Below are 12304 nucleotides of genomic sequence, written 5' to 3' on the forward strand. Positions count from 1 at the left end.
ATTTTGTTTAAGATACCAATCACTTCCTGCAGATTATTGAAATATTCTAAATATTTGATGATACCGTCCCAAAAACACAAATATCCCCATATGCAGGGTACTCGGGGAGCTATGTAAAGGAAGGCCATAAAGCACTACTAAAATAACACACTGACAGCTCATTGTACAAGTCCCCATCACCCAACCAAAGATGGGCAATATTAGGAAAATATAATTGTAGCAAGACAGACTCCAGTCTGTCATGGAAACTCTGCCATCCTGTGTTATGGCCTCAGACACCAGATAAAGCCCTACGAATGACACAATACAAATGTCAAAAGCAAAGCATAACATTGTTATTTACATTTGGTCCTGATGTGTAAATTGAAATTACTCAGGTGACATATCAGACAAGAATTCATTAGACCGCACTCTATATTTGCACACGTGCCATAAAGGGGAGGAACATTCAAAGGGTTATTTTCTCAAAACAAACCTCATATGAAATATACACCGTTTCTATTCAGATATTTCTCCCTTTAGATGCCAAATGACTCAAATACATGTTACTCCACCAACACCATTTGGGTGGCCATGAATTAATTAAACGTAGCTTTCTAGACAGCTAATTGTGCCAAATAATCAGAATACTAGACACGCCCTGGCAAAGCTAAGTGCTGTGCTATTGGCTGACAGCCTTTTGGCTTGGTCAACGTTTTCTTGTCATATTTTTTTGACAAAAATTTATTGGAAGCTGCCGGACCCCCGGGGCGCCTGTCAATTAAAAAAAAAAAAAAAAACAAACACACTGAGTAAATGCAAAAATATTTTTTCATCTTTAAACAAGAACAAAAAAGCACACGTTACCATAGTAGTCACTGGAATTGAGGGGAACTAATTTGTTTGCGGATGTGCTCCTTGGGAAAGGGCATGGTGCATTACTCACAGTGAAGGTAGTCAATAGCTAACTTTGCTTTATGCTTTAGTGGACAGACACAAAGTGTGAATGACAGAATAACAGACTAATGGATGAAAAGGCCTAGCTGAAAGCGCCTACAAGTGAGTATATTACCGACTGGCGGTCACCAGTAGGTAGTTATAGTTAGGACCATGTTTCCACAGAAAAAGCATTTTTTGACTCACCTATATCTTTGGCACCGTTTGACAAATCTTCATGAAATTTTGCTTATTTGATGTAAAACCTTTCAGTAGTTATTGAGAAATTAAAGGGAAAACAAATTTGCACATTTCTGGCCGCGGTGACTTCGTGATTATTTTGTGAACAAATCGCGAAAATTAGCTAATATGTCGCGAGCGTGCGTGCAAAAAGAAGCAATGTAATTGGCCGACTGCAACCTGACTAGAAAGTTGCGCCCGCCATTTTATTTCACCGGGCACGGTCCCCTGTGGTGAAAATCCTCATTGAAAGTGACATAAGGGTAAGGGTGACGGTTCCCAGACCCCAGGGATGTGATATAGGTGTGTTTTAGGGGCAAATTATGGGTTTAAAATGATTTTCACCACTATGCGCAGTATTTGTGAAAATTGAAGAATTTTCAATTTTTTTCCGCAAATGTCAACAAATGTGGAAAAAAAAAAACAGACACATTCATACACTAATTCATTCTTTCATACATGCACTCAGACACATGCGCTCACTTCACCCACACACTCATATGTTCGGAATCCCCAATGTGCCTCCTGCGTTATCTGTCAGCATCCCCAGGGACTACGGTTAAATCATATCTCTGTTCTTGGTTAAACCTTCATGTTTCTAAGTAAACATAATGTGCTGTGTTACACAACTGGTTTTATCAATGCTTGTTTTACCAATGTTTGTTTGCTAATGTGAGCAGGTGTAGACATGTGCTTCTAATTGGGTGTGGTGAATCATCCACATGTGGAAACACAACTGCTTTCCTGATTGGCTATAAATAGCAGAATGAAGCATGCCTCCCTGCTTGGCTTTGATTTGCTTCCTGATCTCAGCATCTGATTTGGCAGTCCAATCCCTGCTGTCATCCTCGTATTCAGGACTTTTGAGGCAATTCTTTTCTTCGTTCCTGTACAAACTGACACCAGGCATTCCTCCAGCACTCTGGAAAAGACTGCAGGTAAGTGACTAGTATTCTCCAGAGAGTTTGTTCTTTGAGTGCCGCGCTTTCCTAGAACAGCTGGTGTATTTCAGACCTCGTATTTTGGCAGAGTGCTTATCTTGAAGAGACAAATGCATTTCTGAACATTCTAGATCAGTAGTTCCCAACCTTTTGACATCTGTGGACTCCCACTTTATCATTACTGAGGCCCGGGGACCCCCACTGAACAATTATTGGAATCTGAGGACCCCCCTACTAAGTCAATACTAAAAGCTGGGGACCTAAGCTGTTAATATCATTTAATTTTCTAAGTAGTCGCGGACCCCCTGAGGAGGCTTCGCAGACCTCCAGGGGTCCTCGGACCACAGGCTGGGAACCACTGTTCTACATTATTATTGTAGTTACTTGCCTAAATGTGCTTCAGGAACTCTGCTTGAGCTCAAGTACTACAAAAAGTGACAGTGCAATTTTAAAAGAGCATTTACGTGACTTTTCTTTCTCTAATAGCATAACTCTTGGATTTAAATTGTGTCATTCATTGTATTTCTTGGATTGTTTTTGTTCCTTTTAGTTTAACCCTATGCATGCAGGAAAGTTATACGTGATATAATTAATGCCCTAGTTTGTCTTTCTTGTGCATGGTAAGTGCAACCACAGTTCTAATTGTAGTATGCAACAGTGAATCTGTGTGAAGCCAGCCCTAGTGTTGCAGTACTTATTGTTATGGTACTCCGTTTGGGTTTTTGGTAATGCAGTGTTAGTAATTGTGCCAACAGTTATTAATCAAGAAAAGTGCTGGAGCATCCCGGTGTTCTTCTACCGTTCCCGTATCAGAAAGAGGGATTCAGTTTCAAGGAAGTTGAGTGCACTAACTCTACTATCACTCTGTCAACAACAACCTGCCCCCGAAGATACAGAGTGCCTGGCGGGACCGGCAAGACCTAGCAGTGTTTTGTCTCTTTCCTTCCACTCCCACTTTCCTTTTGGGACACCTGCCGGGGTTTCTGTGTCCACCAGGAAGTGCCAAGAGGTGTTCCAGGAGGTCAGGGCATACCATCGCCCCTGCAGACATCCTGCTTTTCAGGCCACTCAGACTCACACACCCGCTTTCAGACCCACTCAGACACTAGACAGGAGTTAGCTTAGCCTCTGGCTTGCAGACTCGTGCCCCCGTCACCTAGTGACTTTTAACCTACTTAGCTTGCTCTATCGTAGTCCATTTAATTATTTAATTCTTCTAAGATGGCTGCCTTGTTTATAGTTAGGCCACTTGTTATGCTTTGCATTATCAGTGTCACCGCGCTAAGGTGTCAAGATCAAGCAACAAGGACAAACAAACAGAAGGTGTTCACACTTAGGGATTTTCCCTCTCTATACTTTAGAGGGATTGTTTCTATTAATTGCCGTCCCAAGCAGGTCTGTTATCTATTGTTTAGGAACACACCTACGTCAGGGGTCCTTGTAGATCTGTATAAATACATCGCACTTTAGACAGATAATCAGAGGGATTCCAACCGAAGGGCATCGCCACCATCGCTGATATCGATGCTGCACGTCGTCTTGACCCTGACCCAGTCTTTGTGTCCCTACGGAGTCTGAGTCAGAGACCTCATTCCAAGGTAACGAGGGTTGGGGGCTCCTCTAATGGACATGGCATTGGCAGATTAGGTTTAGCAAACCCAGCTCTCCTTTAGGTAGGAGGTTAGGCCTCTCACATTAGGGTATTAGGGCATATTACATCTCGTATGTCTTTCTTATGCATTGCAAGATGGTGGGGGCCTTTGTAATAAAGACTCTCGTCTTTACAATTCTGTTCTTTGCATTATTCATTATCCTAATCATTGCAGCCAATGCAACTTACCGCAAAATGCAGTTATGTTAAATAGAAACTATTGAAACTTTACTGCATCTTTGTCACTGCCAGTGTTTGTATGAGATATAAAATATCTGTGAGAAAAGGGTAATTTCCGTTTAACCACAACACTCCCTGAGATGTCTTATTCTTGAGTCCATGCGTAAAGGCTGCCACAAATCACCTTTTACTATTGTGTTTCTGGTGAGGTGCTGCTAGTGAGCCGGTAAGGTTGGGACAACGGTTGCGACTTGTTGTAGGACAGGCATAGTCGCCTACAAACAAAAGTACTGTCATCCTTTAACCAGCAGTCTTGCCTGGAGCAAGAGTCAAAACTATGACACACCCACTCACAGATCCACTGCATCAGTCAGGCTCCTTGGCCATTCCTTGCTGCATACGGCCAAAGGCCATGCGTGGCACGGGGTTGGATGGTTATAAGGGCTTGGCTACAAGACCTGGCTTCAGGCCAGGCCTTGCGACCAACCCACGCTGTGCATAAAGGCTGTGTGTGGAGGTTGGAGTAACGTATAAGTAAATAAAATTAATTTATGTTAAAAAACCATAACAATTCACTGATAATAACAAAGGTTACAGGAACATTATAGTTAGGTTCTGATTTTACTCATACACAACCACAGAAATTCAGCAGTTAGAGTTCTTTCAAGTAACTATAACTAGTGCCCTAAGGTAACTATAACTCCTGCCTTCGCCGTGCACAGCTAATTACTCCAGATATTATATCACTGATGAGATCTTGTATGGCATCTTTGATATTATCACTGCAAAATATGCAATAAAATTATTGATAAGAAAATTATTGATAAGATTATTGGTAAGGCACGATTTATAGTTACCTTAGGGCACGAGTTATGGTTACTTGAAAGAACTACAACTGCTGAATTTCTATGGTTTTGTACAAGTAAATTCAGAACCTAACTATAACGTCCCTGTAACCTTTTTTTTTTTTTTTTTTTGAGTGAATTATAGATATAATTTTCTTTAAAAATCAAAAGGCCTTGACTAACACCTGGTTTAAAGAGGTCCAAATAAGTAAATGGCAAAACAAGAAAGTATATTGATAGGACACACACTGAAAAATATAACAGTTATTTCATAAAGGATCAACAGTTTAGATCTAGGTAAAAAAAAGTAAACATACACATTTATAATCAAAGTGATTGAAAAAACTCTGTGGGTTATGTACCTGGATTTCTAGCTCTGCAATGTGCTGCTGGAGTTCAGCCACAGCTGCAATGCTGTCAGCCTCTCGTAATCTTACTGCCATCACCTCTTCTTTATTCTGTACAGAAAAAGGCAAAAGGCATGTTCTTTTTAACGTTTTAAGATGCACAGATTGTACAAGTACTCAATATTTTAAATCAATATATATATTTCCAGTGAATGATGTTATTCAATAGAACTTTCTGAAAAGGTTTCCAGTATCGCAGGAGACTTTAAAAAAAGAATGGCTTTTTTCCAGTCGCGGCAAACAGGAATTTAAAGCAACCTGATTTTAAAATGGTAAAATGTTTCAGAGGATTTCATATATTCCTCCTGAAACACTAACCACTACAAAACTCAAAATTCAGAAGAGCACTTCAAAGTAAGATCCAGTAAGAACAAATCATTCTTCTGCATACAAGTCTAAGACCTTCTCTTCTTCACTACAAACACCGCAGCATTCTCTCTATTTGTCAAGGTCAATGCACATCTCCTGTGTTTGGAGTTACTTACATCAACCATCCTTTAGGCTGAATTCTTAAGAAATAAACTAACCCCTTATGTCAAAGACTTCCAGAGAAGGAAAGGAGCACAATAGTGATGGAGAAGTAATGAAAATCAATCAAATCAACGACTGAATGTGTATTCAGTCACGTCACGCACAAAATTATTTTGCATTAATATACCAATTGCGTCAAAAAGGTAACCTAAAATGACAACAGACCAATTAATACTACGTTCACAGAAATGGAGGTTCTTAAAAAAAAAAAAAAGATAATCCAAAACAGATATGCTTTTGCACATCTTAAGTGCCCCTGCCTTATCCATCTGGGCCGTGATAACAGAAAAAACACAGACAAATCTTAAAAAATATGAACATGCTACCAGAAGCAAATCCTCTTAAGAGAAAAGAATGACTATGCCAAAAAGCAAAACTATTTCTGATATCAAGAGGAAATGCTGGAGGCATATAATGGAAGTTAGTTTAGCTTTGGCTGCCACAAAAGAAAAAACTCCACTAATGTGATCCACTCAGCCTCTTCTGCTGCACCCCTAAAATTCTGGATTTGCGCCACTTTATTTCTATATTTAGATTTGAATATAGTGCATCAAAACCCTGGAATGTGGTGGCTGAACACGTCTGATATATTTACATAGATCGCACCTCGTACTGCACTTCGGGAGAGGGCTTATCTACATTCCAAAATGAGAGAGTATATGAGAAAATAAAAATTAGAAATCAAAGTTTTAAAAAATGGCATGCCATAGGACAAGAAATCCAGGTCAATAGATATGCTTAACTTAAGCCTGAGCACAAGGGAGTACACTAATAACAGCTGGGTATGAGGGAAAGATATAGGTGAAATGAGAAAGGCGCATGCTGATTTAAGAGTTTCTTGAAAGAATATATTAAGGGGTCCCTTCAGCTACGAGAAAGTACAGCTTTGAAAATCTTGAGACTACTGACTGAGAAGGAGCATTTCAATGTGTATGACTTGTTAAATTTGGGTTTGTCAATCTTCAGAGTTCGGCTTGATAAGGTTCTGGTTCTACCAGAGACCTGACGTTTATGAGAAGGCTAATCAGGGATGTTAAGGTAGATTACATTATCAACAAAACAAGGTATGGCAGATCTCGGATTAGCAGTTGGTCATAGAAGCCTAGCCTGTGCAATAAGGTGTCTTTTGTTAGGTAGCAGGACACTCACCCACCAGTGGTGGCATGCTTCATCATAGGGCCCAAGAAGCTATTATGAAGATGTTTTCTTTTTAAAGATGAGGCTATTGCTAAAGTCCAGGATCTAAAGTTTATGTACAGCTAAAATTAACTGGTGGTGACAATTATCAATACCTTTATTATGGAATCCTCAAATAAGATTGAAAAGCAAGCTTTAGATGCTAGGGCAGTTCTGTCATTCACACATTACTCGGACAACATTTTTCAGCCAGCAATCAAGTTAAAAAAAGGAGCCGTGGCCTTCACTATTTCCTTGGGGTCCCTAACACTGTCCTCACCATTTATGTTGTAGTGTATGAGGTATAGGGTGTGAAAACAAACAAAAAATAAAGATAATTGTGGTTTCATTTTGACGGGGTGATAGCTGGACTCTGAGCAGAAAGAGAACTTTAAGGTGGACAATCCCACTGGGACAGCTCTGGAGGTGGGGCCATACTGTGCCTCAAAAGAGCTTTACCTATCCCTTAGTGGGGGTTGGTTGCTTGACTCTGTGGGCAGAGTGAGAACCTCAAGGCCCACAATCCCACTTGGACAGCTCTGGTGGTGGGCCTGTACTGCACATCAAAAGCGTTTCGCCGGGCAAAGCCTGGGTAAACAGTGAGCCTGTCTGCACCCATCAGAGCCCAGAAGAGTCTAGACTGGTCCACTCCTCTTGGTCCGGATATCTGGTCAACTAGGAGATGGGACGCCGCAAAATTTACCATCCAAGCTCTGGTTCCATAAATGGAGAAAAACAATCCTGTGAAAAATCCTCCATTTTTAACCCTTCTTACAGCTGCAGTGTGAGCAATCAATCACCAAGTTTCAACTGTGGAGGAGGAATTGGGGTTAAATACCCAGGGTGCAGTACTTGTTGAGGGTGCTGAGGGTTATTCTATTTCTGCCTCACCTGCAGGGATTACAACTTCTGACACTGACTCTTGCCCGGAGACAGATGGAGTGTATTGCCTGTAACTACTGAAGTTCATCACCCTCAATTAAAGGGTGACATTTTGCAGTATAATATCAGCTAAGGGTAGTCCAATTTACTGGATTCTAGGCTGGATGCGTTAGAAAACTGAAACTGAAGTTTTTAACTCCCTGGATAGTTGTTCCCAAAGTCTGACTAAGATGGAAGGGGCTATCTTGGATGTGCAGGAGTCAATTTCCTCCCAAACATAGCAAGGTCACAGATGGGCCCTTATAGCTTCTGCACGCCCTCCCATTGCCAAGCCTGAGAAAGAAAATATACTCAAGCCCAAGGAGAGGATAACAGTTAATCTTGTGGCTGTTCCCGTTTCCAACTCTGCTATAATACCTCCATCAAAAGGGGCATCTGATTAGCTTTTACCATCCGGTAAAACCTACGGAGAGGGACTGGGCATGGAGAAGGGTCTCAGTCTTCAGCCTGCAGTAACTCTCCTATTGGGGAGTTGGATTTACCTCCTGATGCCATCCTGTTTGTCCTGGTTTTGGCCAATGTTCCCCAGCTTAGAACTGGATGTATAGAAAACTATTCCCAGTTGCAAACAAAGTTGTACTTTGGCTTCATTGTAGAACAAATAGGAATTTCCCTTTAAATTACCATATAAACATGCTCAGAAGGGTTCCAAAAGTAAGGAGGGGGCTAGAAACACTAGAGGAAGCTGTATAGTAGTAAATTGTGTCTTTTTTTTATTTTTACCCCTTCTTCTGGTGTTGACACCTTGATTCGGGTTCTTTGGGTTTCTTTTATAGGTCCACATTGTAGATTAATGTCCACTATTTAGACAATCTTTAGTCAGTGGTTCTAGAAAACAGAATACATTTGCTATACCAACATCTAATCAATTGGACCCCCGGGGTAACCTGGAGAATGTGGATTGACTAATTCATACTGTTCATCTGGTGACTTATTTAGATGTCGCCAATGATTGTGCGCATGTTTACTCTGAGAATCGTACCACCTAACAGAGAAAATATCTTTAGATGTTCTAGATACCCTTAGTTGGAATATCACGGGCTACGAATCTCTAAAAGGTTATTTGAGCCAGCTACAAGATTATTTGTCTTCAAGTAACTTGGAATGTTTCAAACTCTTCATCCTAACGGCTATAGTTCAATTTTTAACCCCATCATCACAAAAGTCTCTGGAAGAGAAAAAGGGGGTTACTTATTTTGATTGGTCTTTGTTTGAACTGTAAAATTGAGGAAATCTGTACTAACTCTTCCAATCTGTGAGCTGTTCACCTTTAGCAATTCCATCAGTTTGTTGGTCATTCATTTTTATAACTCAAAACATACTCAATGGATCTCCAAGCATGTATACTCCCTAAAATCTTTTCATGGGTATTTTTAGAGGAAGGTATGATCATTACATACCCACGGTTCTGACTAGAGATTTTAATTGATATTTCTGATGGATACATCTACCTGTGGATTCCTCACCTTTTAAATTCTCCCAATGCGCCAGACCAAAGCCAATCCATTGTGATGTCCTTGTCGACATGGAGAGCTAGAAAGAAAAGATTTCTGTCAAATGCTGGCGAGCTTGGAAAATTTGAAGGGATTGAGGTGGCAAGCGGTCTGGACACTTCTTCTGAGTGGGAATTGATATCTCCTGGAGGTATTCCACCTCCGGAGGTTACTTCATATCACAGTGTGATCTGGAATGCTGCGGACCTTTCAGAGTTGCCATTGCCAACATCAGAGCAGTGTTCTACGGCACTGTTCTCTCCTGTTACTCCACCACAACAGAAGACTGAGGAGTCCAGCCTCAACCAGAATATTCGGCCTTTCTGGCTTCTGGTGCTGATCCTTCTGCCTTTTTAATGTTATGTTCAGAATTTATAACAGGGCCATGACCCCTATTTTTGGGCCTACAGGCCCCATGGGTCCATTAGCCTTCAATCTAAGTGTCCCAGCACTGTACAGACAGGCTCCTTTTATGGCCTTTTTGCCCACGGATCCATCACCTTCGAGGATGACTGTGCTGCAAGCACCGACACCGATGTCAGTTAATACTAATTCGGCATCAAGTCATTCAACGCCTACCAGGGGAAAGGTCCCAGCGCTGCAACATACATCCTCTGCGTCGGTTCATTCATTATTGACGCCAAGACTTGAGTCTACATTAAAATCGAGATAAAATCCAACATACTGACTGAGGTTCTCCACTCCTCCTCTTCTACATCAGAACCTTTGCTAGACTTTAATGAGGCAGGTTGGAGCCGGTTCTGGATTTGTGGTGGAAGCCTATGTCTACTCCTGCTGTATCCAAAGTAATCGCTTGGAGATGTAGGGCTGCGCCAGGTGACCGGCAATTCCACAGCCAACATTCTACACCTGAAAGTCTGGTGGTCCAGGCTTCTTGTTCTGCTAAAACAGCTCCTTCCCTACAACTCCTGCAGATAGGGAATCGAAGCGTTGCAGAACCAGGCCTTGAGAGGAGTCTTCATCCCATCAGCCTTCTCGTTCACATAAGAAGCGGCGTAGCCACAGTTATCGGGGTCGCTAGTCTTGAGATGTAAGCCCAAACTCTTTGTCACTGGCATCCAAGTCACGGCACAGTTTGGCCTGGGAGGTGAGCCCTATCCTTTCATCTCAGCAACTGAAGTCGACAGAGATGTCACCGGCGCTGTCTCTGGTCAAAATCCCGGCAGATATAAGGTGAGGAATCCACAGGTAGATACTATATCCACCAGAAAAAGCGATATTGAAGGTAAGTAACTTGTTCTTTTGTTTCTCTTCCTTGTTCCCAAAAAGTCTAAGTATAGTGATTTATTTTCTAGGATGTATATTAAGCACAGAGATCAGGGTGATAACATGAACAGCACTATGGGTGAGTAATTTTTCCCTTTGTAAATATTATGGGAAGAATTCTGAAACATCTTCTAAGATACCAACTTTTATAGAGGAGAGGCTGTTTTTCAATTATAGATTTTTTGGGTTTCAGCTCCTTTTCTTTCTTTGGTTAAACAGCATACAGTAATGTGGGACCCACAAAAAGATCATAATCCTTGGAGAGTCATTCTGCTTTGGAGTTCTCTTTCTAGCCCGGCTATTAACTGGGCATTACGTGAGAGCCACTGACCAGGGATTAAGGCTAAAATGGGACACAGTTATCCAGAGTGTCTTTAACGGGAACCTAATGACCCACTGTTTAAAGGATTTGGAAGGTTGTTTCAATAATGACTCCAAACTCAGTTAATTCTGAACACATATAATTCCATTTGTGAGTGTGTGAAGAAAATCCTAAGTTGACGCTCAATATCTACCCAACACATTCCATGTTGGTGGTTTGACCATTCTTGCTCTAAAGCTCATCGGGAATTCATCAGTGCTTTAAAGAAGTATCCTTGGTCACGGATTGAAGTGTCATCTTGTAGAACGACATATAAACAAGCAATCAAAGGGAGGTGAAGGACACTGCAACATGAGTCCTGGGAACAGCTGAGGTATGCTTGTGGTTTAAACAAGTCATCCTTTTTTGGGAAACTGTTAATTGTCTTTTTCTCTCATACACCCAGGAAAAATGTGTGTGAGCTCATATGTCAGTTGGCCATTTTGAGGGGATGTATGATTTACCTTCTTTTTTGCCTCCTAGTCCTGTCTTTCCAGAAAGTGTCTAAGGACTCATCTGCAGGTCTCACTAGAGGAGGTTATACAGGCCATTAATTCATCTTCCAACAATAAAGCCCCAGGCCCAGATGGTGTTCCTACTGATCTATTTCAGTTGAAAGTTTCTCTTAGGGCTCCTCTTCTTACAATCGCTATTACCAATGCTGTGATTCACGGCCTCCCCGAATCATAGTCCAAGTCTGTGAAAGTACCGTTTTTAAAAAAGTTTCCCAAAAGCGGATGTAAACAATACTTCGGCCTCAGGACATTGATAAAAGCAAACACACAAGGAAGAACATGAAATATTATGCTACAGCCAATAGAAACTGAGGAAAAGTAAGTGAAAAGCACAGGAACCAATGAAAAGCAGAGAGGAGGGATGTAAGCCCCTTTTAGGATATATATTACCAACAGATTTCACAAGCACAGCACAAGCGCTGTGCAAGCAAAACCTAAAAAGGGATACAAGGATGATCCCTGTTACAGACCAATCTCTCTGACAGAATTAGTGGTTACGATCATGGGGGTGTAGTTCTTAACAGGCTGACAACATGGGCCTCGGAAAATAAGGTTCCCCCTGACTTTCACTATGGCTTTAAATCAGGCCTAGAAACAACTAATCAATGCTTAAATTTCTACCTAATCATACACAAATATAAAAGAGCTTAAAAGGATCATTACATTTCGGTTTTAGGGACCTTAGTTTGGATTTTGACCAAATTAATAGGGAGAAATTGTGGCATATTATGATCTCTATAGGTGTTAAGCAGAAGACTGCATTTCTTACAAGACCTCTTCCAGAACTCACTGAGATATGGGCTGTTGTGATATTTGTGTT

The 12304-nt window shown here is 41.2% G+C and overlaps 1 protein-coding gene across 3 annotated transcripts in view; it reads right to left on the reverse strand.

Annotated features, from left to right (window-relative positions):
- The window catches only part of EVI5 (ecotropic viral integration site 5), a 776910-nt gene that overhangs the window by 197890 nt on the left and 566716 nt on the right, over positions 1–12304 (reverse strand). For all 3 annotated transcript variants that reach the window (XM_069232361.1, XM_069232360.1, XM_069232359.1), the window contains one exon: positions 5135–5230. In XM_069232361.1, coding sequence (XP_069088462.1) covers positions 5135–5230 — 96 coding nt within the window. The remainder of the gene's footprint in view (positions 1–5134; positions 5231–12304) is intronic.

This window comes from Pleurodeles waltl, chromosome 4_2 (assembly GCF_031143425.1).
Source record: "Pleurodeles waltl isolate 20211129_DDA chromosome 4_2, aPleWal1.hap1.20221129, whole genome shotgun sequence".
NCBI lineage: Eukaryota > Metazoa > Chordata > Amphibia > Caudata > Salamandridae > Pleurodeles > Pleurodeles waltl.